The sequence below is a fragment of the Moschus berezovskii genome, chromosome 10 (assembly GCF_049115385.1).
Source record: "Moschus berezovskii isolate FMDL1 chromosome 10, NW_MosBer_1.0, whole genome shotgun sequence".
In the NCBI taxonomy this organism is placed as follows: domain Eukaryota; kingdom Metazoa; phylum Chordata; class Mammalia; order Artiodactyla; family Moschidae; genus Moschus; species Moschus berezovskii.
Genome location: NC_142469.1, coordinates 46,421,385 through 46,440,587, shown reverse-complemented (window position 1 = coordinate 46,440,587; position 19,203 = coordinate 46,421,385). Strand labels below are relative to the sequence as shown.

At 42.9% G+C, this 19,203-nt stretch overlaps 1 protein-coding gene across 1 annotated transcript in view; it reads left to right on the top strand.

The window, feature by feature from the left end:
• Positions 1 to 19,203, top strand: part of LOC129561121 (uncharacterized) — a 183,306-nt gene that overhangs the window by 134,558 nt on the left and 29,545 nt on the right. The window contains 3 exon segments of the mRNA XM_055433524.2: positions 2,341 to 2,570; positions 3,479 to 3,617; positions 5,373 to 5,493. Of these exon segments, the coding sequence (XP_055289499.2) occupies positions 2,341 to 2,570; positions 3,479 to 3,617; positions 5,373 to 5,493 (490 nt within the window).

Genomic DNA, 19,203 nt, shown 5'->3' with positions numbered 1-19,203 from the left:
TACAATATTATATTGGTTGGTTTTGCCATACATTGACATGAATCTGCCCCAGGTGGAGCTTTATCTGATCTTCCACCTTATGGCCAGTGCCCCTCTGTGCCAGCAAGGGTGCACCTGCTATGAGTAACGGGTCATGACTTAAACTGCAAAGTGTATTCTTTCAAAGCAAGTCTAGAAGGAGGCAGTTCACATTGGTGGAGGCACCTGTGCCATCCTGGGTGTGTCAGCAGAATGTCTCCCTCATCCTTGTAAGGTGAAGATACGAGTGAAAAAGCTTTCCCCTTAAGGGGCTTTGTCTTTTTGTCAAAGAGGGAAATCTTTTCCAGACAACTTCCAGTAGACTTTTCTTGTCTCTCACTGGCTAAAACTGAGTCACAAGTACATATCAGGCCAATTAGTGGAAAAGGAAGTGTGTTTAGATGTGCCACCTGAATTGCATAACAGGATTCAGTGCTTCTCCTAGGAGCATTTACAAAGCTAGATATAGACCACATAATACCAAGACCAAGAAGTGTGCTAGGCTCTTTGGTCCTTCTGTTCTCCCTCTTTTGGCCCTGTTTCTGATGGATTATCATCTTTCCCTGACCTCCTAGCCTCCTCTGCCTTGTTCTTTATCCTGTCTCCTGTCCCTTCACCTATTCTGCAAAGCTTAGGAAGAGATGACTTCTCTTAATAGGAGGTAAGTTTGCTTTAAAATTATCATTTATTTTAATTAGTTTTATTTTATTATTGGTTCTGTTTAATAGCATTTCAATGTTCATAGACAATGGGCAGCACTGAAATTTATACTGCCTATGACCTAGCACTCTAGGTTTCCTGTCCCAGCTGTGTCACCAGTTCTGTGACCTTTTAGACTTCCATCTCTAAGACTCCCAAGTAAAGGGGGTGGATTAGCTCAGGGCCTTTATTTTATTTTTTTTTTAATATTTATTTATTTGGCTGCGTTGGTTCATGTGATCTTTGCTGTGTCATGTGGGATCTTTCATTGCAGCGCACAGACTCTAGTGGCACGCAGGCTTTGTTGCTGCATAGCACATGGTATCTTAGTTCCCTGACCAAAGATAGAACCAGCATTCCCTGTACTGCAAGCCAGTTTCTTAACCCTGGACCACCAAGGAAGTCCCAGCTCAGGACTTTTAAAATGGTGGCAGGAGCTTGGGGCTTTTTGAGTGGAGGGGTCCAACTATGTGGCCTATAGGCTGCCCCCTCCTTGTCACAGTGCTTGGCCTTGGTCTGTTGGATATCTTGAGTCACTGAGTAAGATTTCATTTGCTATAAGTTTCTGAGGATAAAATAAATCCAGAAGTGCATGAATTAGCTGATTGTTAAGGAGATAGACTACTAGGTGGAGGGCTTGCCAGGTATTGGCAGGAATTCACTCTCCTCTGGGACTCGCCTGTCAGTACTTCTGACCAACTCTCTTTCTGGCAGCCCCACCTCCACCCCACCCCATATGCTAATAGCACTGATCTAGGGTCCAGTTACACCCTGGTGGTGGTTCTTCCTGTTCACGGCCAGGAAGCTTGAGTGTCCAAGGTGCTGTTACCTGAATGTCGCCTGATCCGAGTCTGTGAAGGAAAGCTCCTTTCCCTATAACTGAGATACTGTCTTCAGGCCATGGGTGAGATACAGGTCCCCATTCTGTCTGTCATTCTCTGGTAGCCCTGGCCTTTGTATCGCTGGTGTAAAGGAGATCAGGGGCCTGAAAACCCTTTTCCTTCCACATCCTCCAAGGCTCACAGCAGCCCCTCAACCAACACTTATTTAAGAAAACACCAGTGAATGAATGAACAAATCATGATTTTAAAGTAAAATTGCCTATTGAATCATAAATTCAAATCAAGTGACATATTCTCTGCCTAAATTTTAGAGGATGGGAGGAGGAATAGGAGATAAGATAAGCCTAGGTTTCCATTTCCTTACCCATAAAATGGATAAAATCTTCAATTTAAGATTATAATATAGCTCTACCATGACGGGCTGTTAAATTTTGAGTGTGTTGAAGAGTGCTTTTCAAAATGCAGAGGCTAAACGTGAAAGGCTCAATTTTTCAAAGGCAGATAAAAATGTTAGCACCCAAGTAAAAGAGTTTTAAAAGTCAGTGGTTCATGACTCAAGCAGAAATTTAAAATGGAGACATTTCTCTCCTTTCTGAATACTACCTGTGTTCATGAAGGATGCTTATCTTCCCTAAGTTCTACATGTGCTATTGGCCTGTAAACCATTCCTCCTGGGGTGAAGAGTCATTCTCCCAAGACTTCACTGTGCATGAGCTACATGTAGAAGGTTATCTTGTAGTGGTCTATGATGAATGAGGAAGAATTTCTATAATGATTTCAGCCAGATTTGTCCAGAGTGCCAGGACTCAGAAGTCAGTTCCAAAGCAGCCCAAAGGCCTCCAAGCTGCTGGGAGGCCCCTGTGATGCAGTCCTGTCCCTTGCTTCACTGAGATCATTTCTGGTGCTGTGGAAGCAACTGGAAGTGCTAAAGGAGCACTGGGGCCAACTCAAACTTCAAGTCCAGGACATCAACTCTCCCTCTCTCCACAAACAGTTCTTGGAGCTCTATGGGTGAGTGTTGCTCAGGGGGAAATTCATGTGGAAGAATGGAACATGGAGTCTGGCAGATTACTGCCCTTGCTCTGAGGGTGACATTTGGTCCTTGAATCTGGTATGCCTAGCCCCACTGATCGCCAAGGAAACTGGGCAGTGTGTCTCTATCAACAGTGATTTCCAGGAAAAGCTGAGTTCTGTAGACTGCAGGCATAGCACTGGATTCCACTGAGCAACACCGTATATCATTTACCCAGAGTGTGCTTCTGAAGTGTCCCTTCAGTACTGACTCTCAGCGTTTTAGCTCGTAGGATCCCAGCGAGTATTGAGTAGGGAGTGCTGCTGCTGTGGCCTCCTCCCCACTCTCTGCCACGTTGGACTTAGGTCTAATGAGTCTCTGAGAGCTTCAGCATCACAGCCGGAGTACAGTATGGTGCAGCATGAGGTGTTTGGTCTGTGGTCCATGTTGTTTATTCAGCTTCAAGAGCTGGCTGGGATGCCTTAGCTGGCAGGAAAGACAGGTGGCCTCTGCCATGTGTCTGTTACCAAACAAGCATTTACTGAGCACCCACCCGCCATGCTGGACCTCACTGAGGACCCTAAGGCCCACTTTGGTGGCCTAATCCAAATTGTCTATCTTATGAGTTATGTTAGTCAGCTTTCCTGGTAAATAGAGAATGAGAAGACATGTTAATATTTTGAAGAACAAAGAAATTAAATGTGCCAATAAGAAAAGGCCTTGGGACTTAATATTGACTAAGGGAGTGGCAACTGTGGTGAATTTAGATGATGATGTGAGTGTCTATGACAAGTTGGAAGGTTATGCATGATGACAGGAAACAGAACATGAATGAAAAGACTTGTCAGAACATCTAAAAGAGAAAAAAATTGTTTGTTTGCTAATTTCTGTTGCTCTTCTTTAACAGAACTGATATTCTCTACCCCAGCATGAAAGCTATAGCTAGGCGGATGGGGAAGGAAGATGAATTTGAAGAAATTTTAATAACTAGTCAGTCTATTCTTCCCCCCAAAGGAGCTTCAGAAATTGAAATAAAAACTCAACAGGTATGTAGAAGCTATTTTGAACTTGGCTTGAAAATCTGCTTTATGGCATTAGCATGTAAACCTACAGCTATACCCAAGTGGTGTTTTTCTTCTAGAAGTTAAGTGTAAATTAAGGGTTTGTAAATTGTTGCACAGACTCTAAGGAAGCTTAAGTGTTTAAAGGTATGTGAGGCTTTGATTAAGCAAATAACTAACCTTATTGTCTCAGTTCTGTAATTCTAGGTTTTCATATTCTTATTTTCCTCAAATTAAAGTGCACCACCACAAAAAAGACAACAGAAAACATAACCACTAGCATCTTAAACATCAAGTTCAGCACACAAGTATCCTCTGACCCCAACACATGCTCACAGAGATAGAATATTTAAAATAGCTTCAGCGATTGTTTTTCTGAGAATAAGACAACACAATTTATGTACTAGTCTATTTGGTGTGTGTTGATGGTGTGTGGAGGGGTTGTTTTGCCAAGTGTTTGTTCCCTTTGTGTCCCTGGGACACAGGCTGTCCCTGGCTATGCTTACTGTAACAGGGAACAAAGACTCTACCTGCATGGGTCTAAGTACAGATACATGTCCGCTAAGCATCCAGGAGAACTCAGCACCGCCCCTTCTCCACACACACCCCAGTCCCATGACCATTGCTTACCCTTTTGAACTCTGCTTCCTCTCTAGCACCAGGGGTCCTCTGACAGGGAGAAACATGGGCTTTGCAAGCATAAAGGGTAGAGTAAGGGCTCATGGGTATTGGAACAGAGTTTTCTCTTGGTCGTGTATGGATTAATATCTTCTCGTGAAATCCTCCTTGGTATATAAATTGAGTTTCAGACCTTTGCGCTTTTTATAAAGCAGGTCATGAAATTCCTGGCCATATTTAGAGACTCCAGTCCAACCAGTCCATTCTAGAGAAGATCAATCCTGGGTGTTCATTGGAGGGACTGATGCTGAGGCTGAAACTCCAATACTTTGGCCACCTCATGCGACGAGTTGACTCACTGGAAAGACTCTGATGCTGGGAGGGATTGGGGCTGGGAGGAGACGGGGACGACAGAGAATGAGATGGCTGGATGGCATCACCGACTCGATGGACATGAGTTTGAGTGAACTCTGGGAGTTGGTGATGGACAGGGAAGCCTGGCGTGCTGTGATTCATGGGGTCGCAAAGAGTCGGACACGACTGAGCGACTGAACTGAACTGAACTGAACTGAAAACATAAGAGGTCACTTCAGACACTGAGCATTTTGCAATTTATCAGAACCTGGTAAAAAAGGGTTGTATTTTATCAATTGAGATATGAGCCAGGAAGAAGAGATATTTGTCTCCAAAAAGATGCCTCTACCCCACTGTTACTGCTACTGCTAAGTCACTTTAGTCGTGTCCGACTCTGTGTGACCCCATAGATGGAAGCCCACCAGGCTCCCCTGTCCCTGGGATTCTCCAGGCAAGAACACTGGAGTGGGTTGCCATTTCCTTCTCCAATGTGTGAAAGTGAAAAGTGAAAGTGAAGTCTCTGACCCTTAGCGACCCCACGGACTGCAGCCTACCAGGTTCCTCCATCCATGGGATTTTCTAGGCAAGAGTACTGGAGTGGCTTGCCATTGCCTACCCCACTGGGGAACCTCAAAAAAAGAATCCTTTCTTTTTCCTCAGTAGAGAGTAGCTAAAGGACAGGACCCAGCCCAAGGCCCTTATGTAAGAATTTAGGAGCCTGAAGTATAAACTAATAGTGAAGAGTGACTCTCAAACTGCTTACTCTAGCTTCAGAAACTTCTGGAAAATCTTGAAATTCATATGATCCAGGAGGTATTAAGGAAAGTTAACAGAGAGATAACACTGGTTGTATCAGAAAAGTCCAAGGAGCAGCATACTCTCCCTACAGGTAAAGTATGTTTATTACTTTAGAAAATAACATTTTAATTGTTTTTCCTAATTATAAAAGCAATCCATGTATCTATCCATATTCATGGAAAAACAAAAACACTGCAATGCCTAGAAAATAGTATCTAAAAGTTATTTATTTATACTGCAATGCCCAGAAAATAGTATCTGAAAGTTATTTATTTATATTGTTTTTGACTTCCCTGGGTCTTCACTGCTGCAGGAGCTCTAGTGGTTTCAGCTTGTAGGCTCCAGAGTTCAGTGGTTGTGGCTCACAGGCTCAGTTGGCCCACAGTATGTGGGGTCTTCTTGGATGAGGGATCAAACCCATGTCTCCTGCATTGGCAGGTGGATTCTTCACCACTGGGCCACCAGGGGAGTTCAAATAAGTACTTTTAAAAAATTTTTATTGAAGTATAGTTGATTTACAATGTTGTATCTGTATCTGGTGATTCGGTTATGTATATTCTTTATCAGATTGTTTTCCATTGTAGTTTGTTACTAAATATTGAATATAGTTACCTGTGGTCAGAAAGGAGTATTTTTCATGTTTTGAAGAATACATATTCTTCACTTAGAGGGCTTTTAAATAGAGAATATCTGTAAACTTCAGTCTCTTCTGATTAACTCCTAACTGAAATAAAGAATAAAGTTGAAATGGAGGAAATACATGAAGCTTTTTCTTATATATATATATAAATGTACATAAATATCTGTCTTAGAAATACACGTACTTGGGGTGGGAAGGCAATCAAAATTGTTTCCTTTCATCTGAGGTCCAAAGTCAGGAGGACTTTGTGGGCAAGTGACACGTGCACTCTCATAGGATTCCCACAGGGGCACACGGGGTTTAACGCTCTACTGGTGCCATCTTGACACTCTTTATTTTAACCTAGAATTTGTATTCTGTCAGTGGTGTCCAGTGAACCAATGGAATAAGCACCAAAGTCTTGGTGCCTGGGCTCACAGTCCCACCTCCTGCTGCCTCCCCACTTTGCCAGGAGGAGTTCTCTGCCCAATCCTCTGCTCTCTGCCACCCTAGGCATCACTAACCTCCCCCTCACCATCCCCATCCAGCAGTTGCTGCCACTCCCCACACTAGTGGGGGCCTGAGCATGGTGAGGGCATGTGTGGGTCATGTGTACCTGGCAGCATCTCAAGGACTCTAGACTGACAGCACTGTGGTATGTTTGATGGGTGACTTAGTGAAAGTGAGCTTGCTGCCCACCCCTAGAATATCCCAGGGCAGAGGATGCAGTACCCTTGGGGTTGCCCAGTCATGGCGGATAGGAGCAATGGGCCAGTGGGAAGAGGAGACACCTGGCTTAACTTCTTTGCCCCTGGCTAGGGCGTGAAGCCTCAGTCCAGTAGCTGGTAGACCATGTGAATTCATGCCCCCATCACAGGGCAGGGGCCCTGATGGCTATGAAGGTTGCACTTGCCCTGCCAGCATCCCCAAGCCCGGGAGTTCAACATTAAAACAAAAACACCGTGACAGGTCAAGAGAGAGACCGCAGAAGAAAGAAAAATACTTTATATTTTAGTACCTTTAATGGTACCTTTTTCCTGTGCTTTGAACAAGCCTGAATTTTTGTTTTTCATGGGGCACCATAGATTGTGTGACTGGTCCTCTCTGAACTACAGTGTCTGTTCCTAACTCCTACTAATTCTGTAGGAAAATCCCCGATCTTTGAGCTAAGGAGAATTGTCTGACTGACAAAATTAATTAGGGTTTCCTTTTGAGACAAGGTCCACAGACATTGTAATGTTAATTAATAACCTCTGTCCTCACTAAGACACTGTGGTTTTATCAGTGCTTTGAGTGACTGAATTCTGCAAGCAGGACTTTGGGGAAAGGCTGTACAGCAAGAGGGGAAGCCCCACTAACTGGGTATCTCTGAATGTCACCAGAGAGCCAAGTGTGATTGAGCTCCAGTTACAGAGCATTTAACAAGACACAAAGCCTCTGTTGTTTATGCTGTGTTTTGCTGCATCTAGGCAGCTTCCTTCTGAGTCCTTGGAGAAAATCCACAAGCATACAGCAGGTGCAACCATCTGCATGATTTAGGGCCGTGGTTCTTATGAGATGGCCAGGTGGGGGCCCAAGGGAGGAAGTGTCTTTGCTTTGCGGCTGTGCTGTGTGTTGCCTTGTTCAGGGTGCTCATCAGCTGTGCTTGGAAAGGGCCTTCAGTAAGGAGCTGGTGGGAGTCAGGCAAAGGGGAGGGGTAGAGTTATTTTTAATGGTGGTAAGGTTGATATTACCAAACCTTACTCTGGCTAGAATGTACTGGCCAATTCTAAAGTTTTGTTCAAATTCTGTACTCATAAGATTTTAAAAATAAACAGCAGCAATGAGAGTGTTCTGTTATTGCTGGTTTTGTTTGGGGTCTGTTCAGCATGCTTTGGTGCGGAGGCCTGGGTCTCCTCCTCTGCTGAGTGCCCCCCAGTACAAGTGATGGAGTCCCCACTGTGTACCAGGGGTGCTTTTATATTCTTCAACTTTGTCTTCCTGAGACCTCTGTGGGCTGGGTCTCACAGAGGAAGAGGATGGTAAAACCTTGGAAATCTTACTCACCTATTGCTCATCTCAGCAGTAGGAAGCAGCCATAGTGAATTGGGGCTTCCAACAGGGCCTGCTTCTTCATGCAGTGATCACGCTTTGTGGTCAAGGCTAGCTTGGGGCTAGGCGTTTCTCCAGGGGGAGCTGGAAATGGAGAGTACTGAGAACAGGGGACATCACAGGCTTCTGTTTACTTCCCTCCTCCCCACCTTGTCATGGAGCTTAATCTTTTTATAAGCTTCTGAATGAGCTTCCAGTTTGTCTGAGAGCATCTTAAAATGTCACAGCCACACCTAGTTCTTGGTAGTTTGTGTTCCCCCTGAGAGCAATCAAAAGCAGCCCCAGGTATCCTCACTCAGCCTCGGGGCTTGCTTAATAGAGAGAGAGGCTCCACTGATTCAAAGAGGCCCTGCATTCCCCATCTTTGACCTTTAGGAATTGAAGTAACTTTTAATTGACTTTCTCAATTTCTCTGAGCAGTTATAAGACCAGCAGTCTCCAGAGTACCGGAGAAGGCAATTTGCAAGCCACTCCAGTACTCTTGCCTAGAAAATCTCATGTACAGAGTAGCCTGGTGGGCTATAGTCCATGGGGTCACTACTAGTTGGACACGACTGAGCGATTTCACTTTCACTTTTCACTTTCACACATTGGAGAAGGAAATGGCAACCCACTCCAGTGTTCTTGCCTGGAGAATCCCAGGGACGGGGGAGCCTGGGGGGCTGCCGTCTATGGGGTCGCACAGAGTCGGACACGACTGCAGTGACTTAGCAGTAGCTCCAGAGTACAGACATATAGCCCAGGGATGGGGGAAGAAAATACTGGAATTTCTAAATAGATTAAGTCCGTACATAAGAAATCCATGTTACACTCTATAGAAAGGTGTCCTAACGTGACCATGGGGAGGCAGTCCATAAGAGAATAATAAGAAATAATAGAGTTGACAGTTTTAATCCTAGTAAATGCTTATCTTCAATCACATTATGAGGTTTAAAAAGATAAACTAATCACATCTAAGAAGTCAGACAAAAATTTTTTTAAGTCAAAGAAACTATTGGGAATGTGGATTGAGATTCACTCCCACTGTTGGTGAATCTCACCCTATGTACAGCATGTTTTGCAATATTAGCCAGTGATAGTACTGGAGATAGTTATGAATACATAAACAGACATATGTTAAAGGTGAGTCAACAAAAATGCATTTCTTGAAAGAAGAACGATCACAACATCTGGGAGAACATGGGCTGAGTCGGCATTTCCCCAGCAGTGTTCCCTAGAATACTAACTCCTCAACATGTTAATGCAGTAGTTCTCCCAGCCACAGACTCGTGGGTTCCCTGAGTCTTTCCATTTTCTTGGTAATACAAGCCAGCAAGGTGCTCACTCATTACAGCCTTTGGATTACATATGTTTACCTAGCATCACTGATCATTGTTTACTCTAAACCTGTTTGTGCCAGTTTTACTTGTCACTGTGTTTGAGTAATTTAATTATTATGTAAACTAATGAAATAGTACAAAAAGAAAGATCTGTTCTATAAAAACTAAATCGAAATAAGTTGTGGTACATCCAGTCAATGGAATATTACTAAACAGTAAAAAGAAATGAGTTATCAAATCATGAAAAGACATGAAGGAAACTTAAATGCATATTATTAAGTGAAAGAAATCAACTTGAAAAGACTACATATTGTGTGATTCCAACTATGTGACATTCAAGAAGAGACAAAATTATGGAGCCAGTAAAAAGATCAGTGGTCCATAGCAGTTGAGAGAGGACAGAAGGAATAAACAGAGCATAGAGGATTTTTAGGGCCATGAAACTATTCTGTATGATACTATAATAGTGGATACATGCTATTATACATTTGTCAAATCCATAGTTTCACAAGAGTGAATCATAGTGTACTCTATGGACTTTGGATGACAATGATGTATCAATGTAGGTTCATTGGTTGTAGCAAGTGTACCCACTGGTGTGGGATGTTGATAGTCAGGGAGGCTGTGTGTTTTGAGTGAGGGTGCAGGGGATTTATGGGAACTCTCTGAACTGTCCAATTATTCTGTGAACCTAAAACTTCTTTAAAAAACAAAGCATCAGGCATTTGGGTTATTTCATGGTCTTTAAAATTTATCTCCATAAAAAGAAACCAAAACACATACACACACACACACAAAATTACAGACCAAACACCTTGTATTATGATTTATGGTACAGAATTCCAATGAATGGGTACATACAAAGAAAAAGCCTAGAGTCTATGTTAGAAGATTGACAAATGTTTGTATATTTGTGAATTTTTAATTTAAAATTTTTTAGATAGTGCATGTCATTTTTAAAGCATTCTCTGGTTTAACAGACTTTTTATGATTGACCAACCAACTCTTACTCTTGATTGCCTTGGACAGGAGGATTTCTACTTGCAGGGGTTAGGGAAGAAGGTAAGGGTTTTATTACCTTTTTAAAAGTGTTTGGGAGACTATGAGAGGAAATAATGTTAGAAAGGTCCCCTTACTCCAGACCTTCTCAGAGCCTTTACTGTCCTACTGTGTATTGTGAATCTTCAGAGAGAGCATGAAATGTTCTTTGAATTTATATGACCACAGAACCTTGGGAATATCTTTCATCAACTCAAAGAACTAGTGTTCTGGGCAGCATTTTGAGAAGCAAAGGAGTACAGAATTCATGCATATGCTTGAAGCAGTAAGGCTTTCAACCTACCCACTCCCCAACACCACCACCCTGCTGGTCAAGAAAACAACCGTGATTGTTGGCAGTCGTGTGCCTTCAGTTCTGCCTTGGCTTAGGATACAGGGGCTGCTCAGGCACAGTGAGTTTGTGGTTGTCTTAGAGAAGTGCTGTATTGTGTGCTTAGTCATGTCTGACTCTTTGCCACCCCATGGACTGTAGCCCATCAGACTTCTCTGTGCATGGGATTCTCCAGGCAAGAATACTGGAGTGGGTTGCCATTTCCTTCTCCAGGGGTTAGAGAAGTGAAGTGCTGCCAAATCAAGGTGCCCTTCCTAGAGGAAGGGGGCTGTGTAGGGGGTGGGGCAGGTAGGGTGCTCAGAGAAGAGAGGGGAAGTGGTTTGGCCACCAGGAAGTCAAAGTTTCCTTCAATCAAATGACCTGGGAACAGAGTAAAAGGGAAGAAAAAGCCCTAATTGAACCCCCAGTATGCTATCTCCCTCCCACCTCCACATTTCTTCTTAGAGAAGCCGTGGCCACACACAACACCGAAAATAAAACACATTTGGAGACCACGAACACCACCTGGCCAGGAAATGCTTCTGTTGGAAAAATTCTACTCACCCTGACTTCCCCTGACTGCTGCACACAGATGCAGATGCATGTCTGAACTTGAACTCAGGAGGAAGAAGCATTATGGGAAGATTCTCAAACCTGTAGTAAATAGAATATTTCCCCTCAGCTAGTTCAGTTCAGTTCAGTCGCTCAGTCGTGTCCGACTCTTTGAGACCCCGTGAATTGCAGCACGCCAGGCCTCCCTGTCCATCACCAACTCCTGGAGTTTACCCAAACTCATGTCCATCGAGTTGGTGATGCCATCCAGCCATCTCATTCTCTGTCGTCCCCTTCTCCTCCTGCCTCCAATCCCTCCCAGCATCAGGGTCTTTTCCAATGAGTCAACTCTTTGCATGAGGTGGCCCAAGTATTGGAGTTTCAGCCTCAGCTTCAGTCCTTCCAATGAACACCCAGGATTGATCTCCTTTAGGATGGACTGGTTGGATCTCCTTGCAGTCCAAGGGACTCACAAGAGTCTTCTCCAACACCACAATTCAAAAGCATCAATTCTTCTGCGCTCAGCTTTCTTCACAGTCCAACTCTCATATCCTTACATGACCACTGGAAAAACCATAGCCTTGACTAGATGGACCTTTGCTGGCAAAATAGTCTCTGCTTTTTAATATGCTATCTAGGTTGGTCATAACTTTCCTTCCAAGGAGTAAGCATCTTTTAATTTCATGGCTGCAATCACCATCTGCAGTGATTTTGGAGCCCCAAAGAATAAAGTCTGACACTGTTTCCCCATCTATTTCCCATGAAGTGATGGGACCAGATGCCATGATCTTAGTTTTCTGAATGCTGAACTTTAAGCCAACTTTTTCACTCTCCCCTTTCACTTTCATCAAGAGGCTCTTTAGTTATTCTTCACTTTCTGCCATAAGGGTGGTGTCATCTGCATATCTGAGGTTATTGATATTTCTCCCAGCAATCTTGATTCCAGCTAGTGCTTCCTCCAGCCCAGCATTTATCATGATGTACTCTGCATATAAGTTAAATAAGCAGGGTGACAATATACAGTCTTGATGTACTCCTTTTCCTATTTGGAACCAGTCTGTCATTCCATGTCCAGTTCTAACTGTTGCTTCCTGACCTGCATATAGGTTTCTCAAGAGGCATGTCAGGTGGTCTGGTATTCCCATCTCTTTCAGAATTTTCCACAGTTTATTGTGATCCACACAGTCAAAGGCTTTGGCATAGTCAATAAAGCAGAAATAGATGTTTTTCTGGAACTCTGTTGCTTTTTCGATGATCCAGCAGATGTTGGCAATTTGATCTCTGGTTCCTCTGCCTTTTCTAAATCCAGCTTGAACATCTGGAAGTTCATGGTTCACGTATTGCTGAAGCCTGGCTTGGAGAATTTTGAACATTACTTTACTAGCTTGTGGGATGAGTGCAATTTTGCAGCAGTTTGAGCATTCTTTGGCATTGCCTTTCTTTGGAATTGGAAGGAAAACTAATCTTTTCCAGTCCTGTGGCCACTGCTGAGTTTTCCAAATTTGCTGGCATATTGAGTGCAGCACTTTCACAGCATCATCTTTCAGGATTTGAAATAGCTCAACTGGAATTCCATCATCTCCACTGGCTTTGTTCATGGTGATGCTTTCTAAGACCCATTTTGATTTCACATTCCAGGATGTCTGGCTCTAGGTGAGTGATTACACCATTGTGATTATCTGGGTCATGAATATCATTTTTTGTACAGTTCTTCTGTGTATTCTTCCCACCTCTTCTTAATATCTTCTGCTTCTGTTAGGTCCATACAATTTCTGTCCTTTATTGAGCCCATCTTTGCATGAAATGTTCCTTTGGTATCTCTAATTTTCTTGAAGAGATCTCTAGTTTCCCATTCTGTTGTTTTCCTCTATTTCTTTGCATTGATTGCTGAGGAAGGCTTTCTTATCTCTCCTTGCTATTCTTTGGAACTCTGCATTCAGATGCTTATATCTTTCCTTTTCTCCTTTGCTTTTCACTTCTCTTCTTTTCACAGCTATTTGTAAGGCCTCCTCAGACAGCCATTTTGCTCTTTTGAATTTCTTTTCCATGGGAATGGTCTTGATTCCTATCTCTGTACAATGTCACGAACCTCCATCCATAGTTCATCAGGTACTCTATCAGATCTAGTCCCTTAAATCTATTTCTCACTTCCACTGTATAATCATAAGGGATTTGATTTAGGTCATACCTGAATGGTCTAGTGGTTTTCCCTACTTTCTTCAAGTTAAATCTGAATTTGATCTGAGCCACAGTCAGCTCCTGGTCTTGTTTTTGCTGACTGTATAGAGCTTCTCCATTTTTGGCTGCAAAGAATATAATCAGTCTGATTTTGGTGTTAACCATCTGGTGATGTCCATGTGTAGAGTCTTCTCTTGTGTTGTTGGAAGAGGGTGTTTGCTATGACCAGTGCCTTCTCTGGACAAAACTCTATTAGCCTTTGCCCTGCTTCATTCCGTACTTCAAGGCCAAATTTGCCTGTTACTCCAGGTGTTTCCTGACTTCCTACTTTTGCATTCCAGTCCCCTATAATGAAAAGGACATCTCTTTTTGGTGTTAGTTCTAAAAGGTCTTGTAGGTCTTCATAGACCATTCAACTTCAGCTTCTTCAGCATTACTGGTTGGGGCATAGGCTTGGATTACCGTGATATTGAATGGTTTGCCTTGGAAACAAACAGAGATCATTCTGTCGGTTTTCAGATTACATCCAAGTACTGCATTTTGGATTCTTTTGTTGACCATGATGGCTACTCCATTTCTTCCTAGGGATTCCTGCCCACAGTAGTAGATGGTCATCTGTGTTAAATTCACCCATTTCAGTCCATTTTAGTTCACTGATTCCTAGAATGTCGAGATACACTCTTCTTTGACTACTTCCAATTTGCCTTGATTCATGGACCTAACATTCCAGGGTCCTATGCAATATTGCTCTTTATAGCATCGGACTTTGCTTCTATCACCAATCACATCCACAACTGGGTATTCTTTTTGCTTTGGCTCCATCCCTTCATTCTTTCTGGAGTTATTTCTCCACTGATCTCCAGTAGCATACTGGGCACTTAATGACCTGGGCAGTTCCTCTTTCAGTGTCCTATCATTTTGCCTTTTCATACTGTTCATGGGGTTCTCAAGGCAAGAATACTGAAGTGGTTTTCCATTCCCTTCTCCAGTGGACCACATTCTGTCAGACCTCTCCACCATGACCCATCCGTCTTGAGTGGCCCCTCGTGGCATGGCTTGGTTTCATTGAGTTAGACAAGGCTGTGGTCCATGTGATCAGATTAGCTAGTTTTCTGTAATTATGATTTCAGTGTGTCTGCCCTCTGATGCCCTCTCACAACACCTACTGTCTTACTTGGGTTTCTCTTACCTTGGACGTGGTGTATCTCTTCACAGCTGTTCCAGCCAAGTGCAGCCGCTGCTCCTTACCTTGGATGAGTCTCCCCTGCTGACTTAGTATGTGGAGTAGCTCCTCTCGGCCCTCCTGCACCCACTCAGCTGCCGCTCCTTGGTCGTGGGGTTGCTCCCTCAGCTAAGCCCATAGCTAAACCCCAAACCAGCTTTGTAGGCATTTGGCAGGGGAAGGTCTCCAAACTAGAAGTGTGTAGCCCCTTGCTGGGCTTATCTGTGAGCCAGTGACCTGCCAGGAGAGTACCCTGGAAGAAAAACCCTATACGCACTTCCTTATCTGAGAATTTCTGAAGCGTACATGAGCTCTGTCTTGTCAAAGTTTAGATTTGTGAAAGTCTTAAACTTCTTAGAAGCATGAACTTCTAGTCACAACATTAATTCTTTTGGATTTCCTACTTCAACTATATTAGGAGAGTGGCGATATGTCTATTTACTTTCATTATCCTAAAGAAAAAAACAAAATCAGATTTATTTGTTTATGATGGAAAGTAGCCAATTGTAGAAGAAATGTGGAATCCCGTTTTGAAAACCAGGATCCCCAGTAAATAACAGAAAATGTAAATACCAGAGGCTCCTGCTCTGTCATACCACATTTCTGGGAGGAGTTTGCTGGATGCTTTCTCTTGTGTGTACTGAGTCTCATGTCAGAAAAATGGAAGTATGAGTAGGAAATCCCATCTAAAATTAGAAACAGCCAGAGGCAGGGAGAGGCCCTGTGGGTGCACTTGCTGAGGGCCAGTCCCACCCCCAACAGAAAAGGGAGCGGAGGAACAGGGCTTGGCTCCTACCTCTGACACCATAGGTCTCTCTGTTTCAAGACTCCCCTGGAGTGGGAAGAGGAGAGAATAGGTGAGGGAGGTTAAGAGGTACAGGCTTCCAGCTGCAAAATAAATGAGTCACAGGGATGAAATGTACAGCATAGGGAATATAGTTCATAATATTGTCAGTGTGTATGGTGAGACAGTAACTAGACTTGTGGTGGTGATCATTTTGTGATCTATAGAAATATTGAATCACTATTTGAACCTGGAACTAACACAATGTTGTAGGTCAATTATACCTTAATTTTTTAAAAAAATGACTCTCCTGGCACCATGCACAAGGAAATAGGCCCCACCCAGCATAATTACCGTGCACAGGTACTCTTGCTCTCCCACATGGAAGTTAGTGTTGACATACTTCATTGTTGCAGCACTGTCATACATTTAACTTGATTTTGTTTTTTTTAACAGATAATGTGTTCACCTGGTTCAAAACTCAAAATGACACGTAATCATCTTTTTCAGTTTTTACTGTATCCTTTCAGTGCTTTTTATACATACACTAATTCATCCTTTTATTCAATACCTATTTCCTAAGCACCTGCTATTTTCTAGGCTATATATTTTAAGCACTATTTCGGGCATATAGTAGTCCCCCCTTTTCTGTGGAGAGCATGTTCGAACACCCCTAAAGGATGTCTGAAACTGGGGATAGTACCAAACCCTACACACACACACACACACACACGTATATATACTCAGTTGCTTCAGTCATGCCCGACTCTCTGTGACCTCAAGGACTGTAGCCCACCAGGCTCTTCTGTCCATAGGACTCTCCAGGCAAGAATACAGGAGTGGGTTGCCATTGCCCACTCTGATACATTGTATACTATAGTAAACATAGTGTATATTTTTTCTATACATACATACCTATGATAAAGTTCAATTTATGAGTTAAACACAGTAAGAAATTAACAATAAAGTGAAGTGAAAGTCATTCAGTTGTATCCAACTCTTTGTGACCCCATGGACTGTAGCCCGCCAGGTTCCTCTATCTATAGAATTCTCCGGGCAAAAATACTGGAGTGGGTTGCCATTCCCTCCTCCAGGGGATCTTCCCAACCCAGGGATTGAACCCAGGTCTCCCACACTGCAGGTGGATTCTTTACCATCTGAGCTCATGGTTGCCATTGCCTGCTAAAATATGTATACATATTTGAGTATGTAGTGTCTTTACATATATACTATGTTTTTTTCTATAATACATACCTGTGATAAAGTTTAATTTGTAAGTTTAGCACAGTAAGAAATTAAGGTCTCCCGCATTGTAGGAAGACGTTTTACCGTCTGAGCCTCCAGGGAAGTCGTAATAAAAAAATTAAAAAATTACAATATATTGTAATAAGAGTTATGTGAATATAGTCTCTCCCAAAATAGCATACCATTCTCACCCTTCTTTGTGTAATGGTATGAGATGATGAAATGCCTATGTGACGAGAGAAAGTGACGTCGGCACTGTGATTTAGCACTCTTCAGGCTTCCATTGAGCTGCTATGGTAGGTCAGAAGGGGGATCCTCTGCTTTGGGTGATCCTGGATCATACAGCCGTTGTGATGCCCATGCTTTGATGCCAGGAGAAGACTATGTTAGTGGTTGGGGATCCCAGGTGGGGCAGAACATAGCTGGATGGCACAAGATTTCATTGTGATACTCAAAACAGTGCTCAGTTTAAAATGTATTAATTGTTTATTTCTGCAATTTTCCATCTAGTATTTGCAGGCTGCAGTTGACCACAGGCAACTAAAACTGCAGAAAGCAAAACCATGAATAAGGGAGGACTGTTGTCCATCCTAACTGTCATGGAACAAAAATCCTTATTCTCATGGAATTTATCATCTTGTAGGGGATAGACCAACAATAATCAAGGCACATAAGAAATAAGAAAATAGTGGAGTGAGGAGGATGGTGGTGTGGTGGTTTGAAGGGACACATTGTCGTTTTAAATAGGGAGGTCAGGATAGACTTTACTGAGAAAGTGACATTTTGAGCGAAATTGAAGAAAGTGAAGAAGTTAGCTATGCAGGTATCTGGAGGAAGAGCATTGCAGACAGAAAGACAACCCATACAAAGCCCTGAAGCAGAGCATACCTGTCATGTTTACGGAACAGCAAAGACCCAAGTGTAGCTGCAGTGGAGAGGGTGAGGGAAAGCAGTAGGAGATGGCAGAGAGGAAACATGAAAGGGCAATATCATGAAGGATCTCGTGAGGACTTCAGTGTTTATTCTGAATGTGATGGGGAGCCTGTCCCAGAATTTGAGTGGCATGATCTGACTTATTTTTGAATAGAATTTCTCTGGCTGCTGTGTTGGAAAGAAAAGGCTGAAGAAGGGAGAGGTTGGTTTTGAGGCTATTGCATTAATCCGAGCAAGAGAAGATGGTGAATCAAACAAGTTAGGAGCAGTGGAAGTATTAAGTGGTAAGATTCTGGGCATATTTTTGAAGTAGTCATTGATGGATTGGGTATGGGGTTTGGAGAAAAGAGAAGAGTCCATGATGACTCCAAGATTTTTGACCTCAGCATTTGGTAAAACTAAATTGCCATCTGCTGAGATGGCAAGTTAGGGAGGGAAGATCAGAAGTTTAATTATGCACGAGTGAAGTTTGAAATGCCTTTCAGACATACAAGAAGAGATGCCAAGTGGGCATTTGATCTAAATTTGAGAGTTGTCAGCATATAGATGGTATTTAGCCATGATACTAGATGAAATAGTCAAGGGGGTGAGTATAGACTGAAAAAAAAAATAAGGCAAACCAAGGGCTGAGTCCTAGGACACTCTAATGTTAAGAGCTGGGTGGGGCTGGGGGGTAGAAAGAAAACCAGAAAAAGAAGCCTACAAGAAACAGTGAGGTAGATGGACATCTAGGTTGCTTCCATGTCCTGGCTATTATAAACAGTGCTGCAATGAACATTGGAGTACATGTGTCTCTTTCAATTCTGGTTTCCTCGGTGTGTATGCCCAGGAGTGCGATCGCTGGATCATATGGCAGTTCTATTTCCAGTTTTCTGAGGAATCTCCACACAAGAAAGCTTTGGTACATATACACAATGGAGTATTTCTCAGCCATCAAAAAGAATGCATTTGAATCAGTTTTAATGAGGTGGATGAAATTGGAGCCAATTATACAGAGTGAAGTAAGCCAGAAAGAAGAACATCAATACCGTATATTAACGCATATATATGGAATTTAGAAAAATGGTAACCTAAACCCTGTATAAGAGACTGCAAAAGAGACATAGGCATTTAGAACAGTCTTTGGGACTCTGTGGGAGAGGGTGAAGGTGGAATGATTGGGGAGAATGGAATTGTAGCATGTATATTATCATAAGTGACCAGTCCAGGTTCGACGCATAAATTTTCCTCTGTTCATTTCAAAAAAAAAAAAAGAAACAGTGAGGTAGAGGAAAACTAGGACAGAGTGGTCCCCCAACATTTGGTGATGGAAGTTTCTCAAGCAAGAGGAAGTGGAAAATTGTGTGAAATGTTACTGGAAGTCAAGTAGAAACAGTGGTTTTAGCCACATTGAGGTCACTGGTGTTTATGACAGAATCACTTTCAGTGGAATGGTGAAGGTAACAGCTGGATGAGCGGGTCTAGGAAGGACTTTGAAAGAAGTCACAGA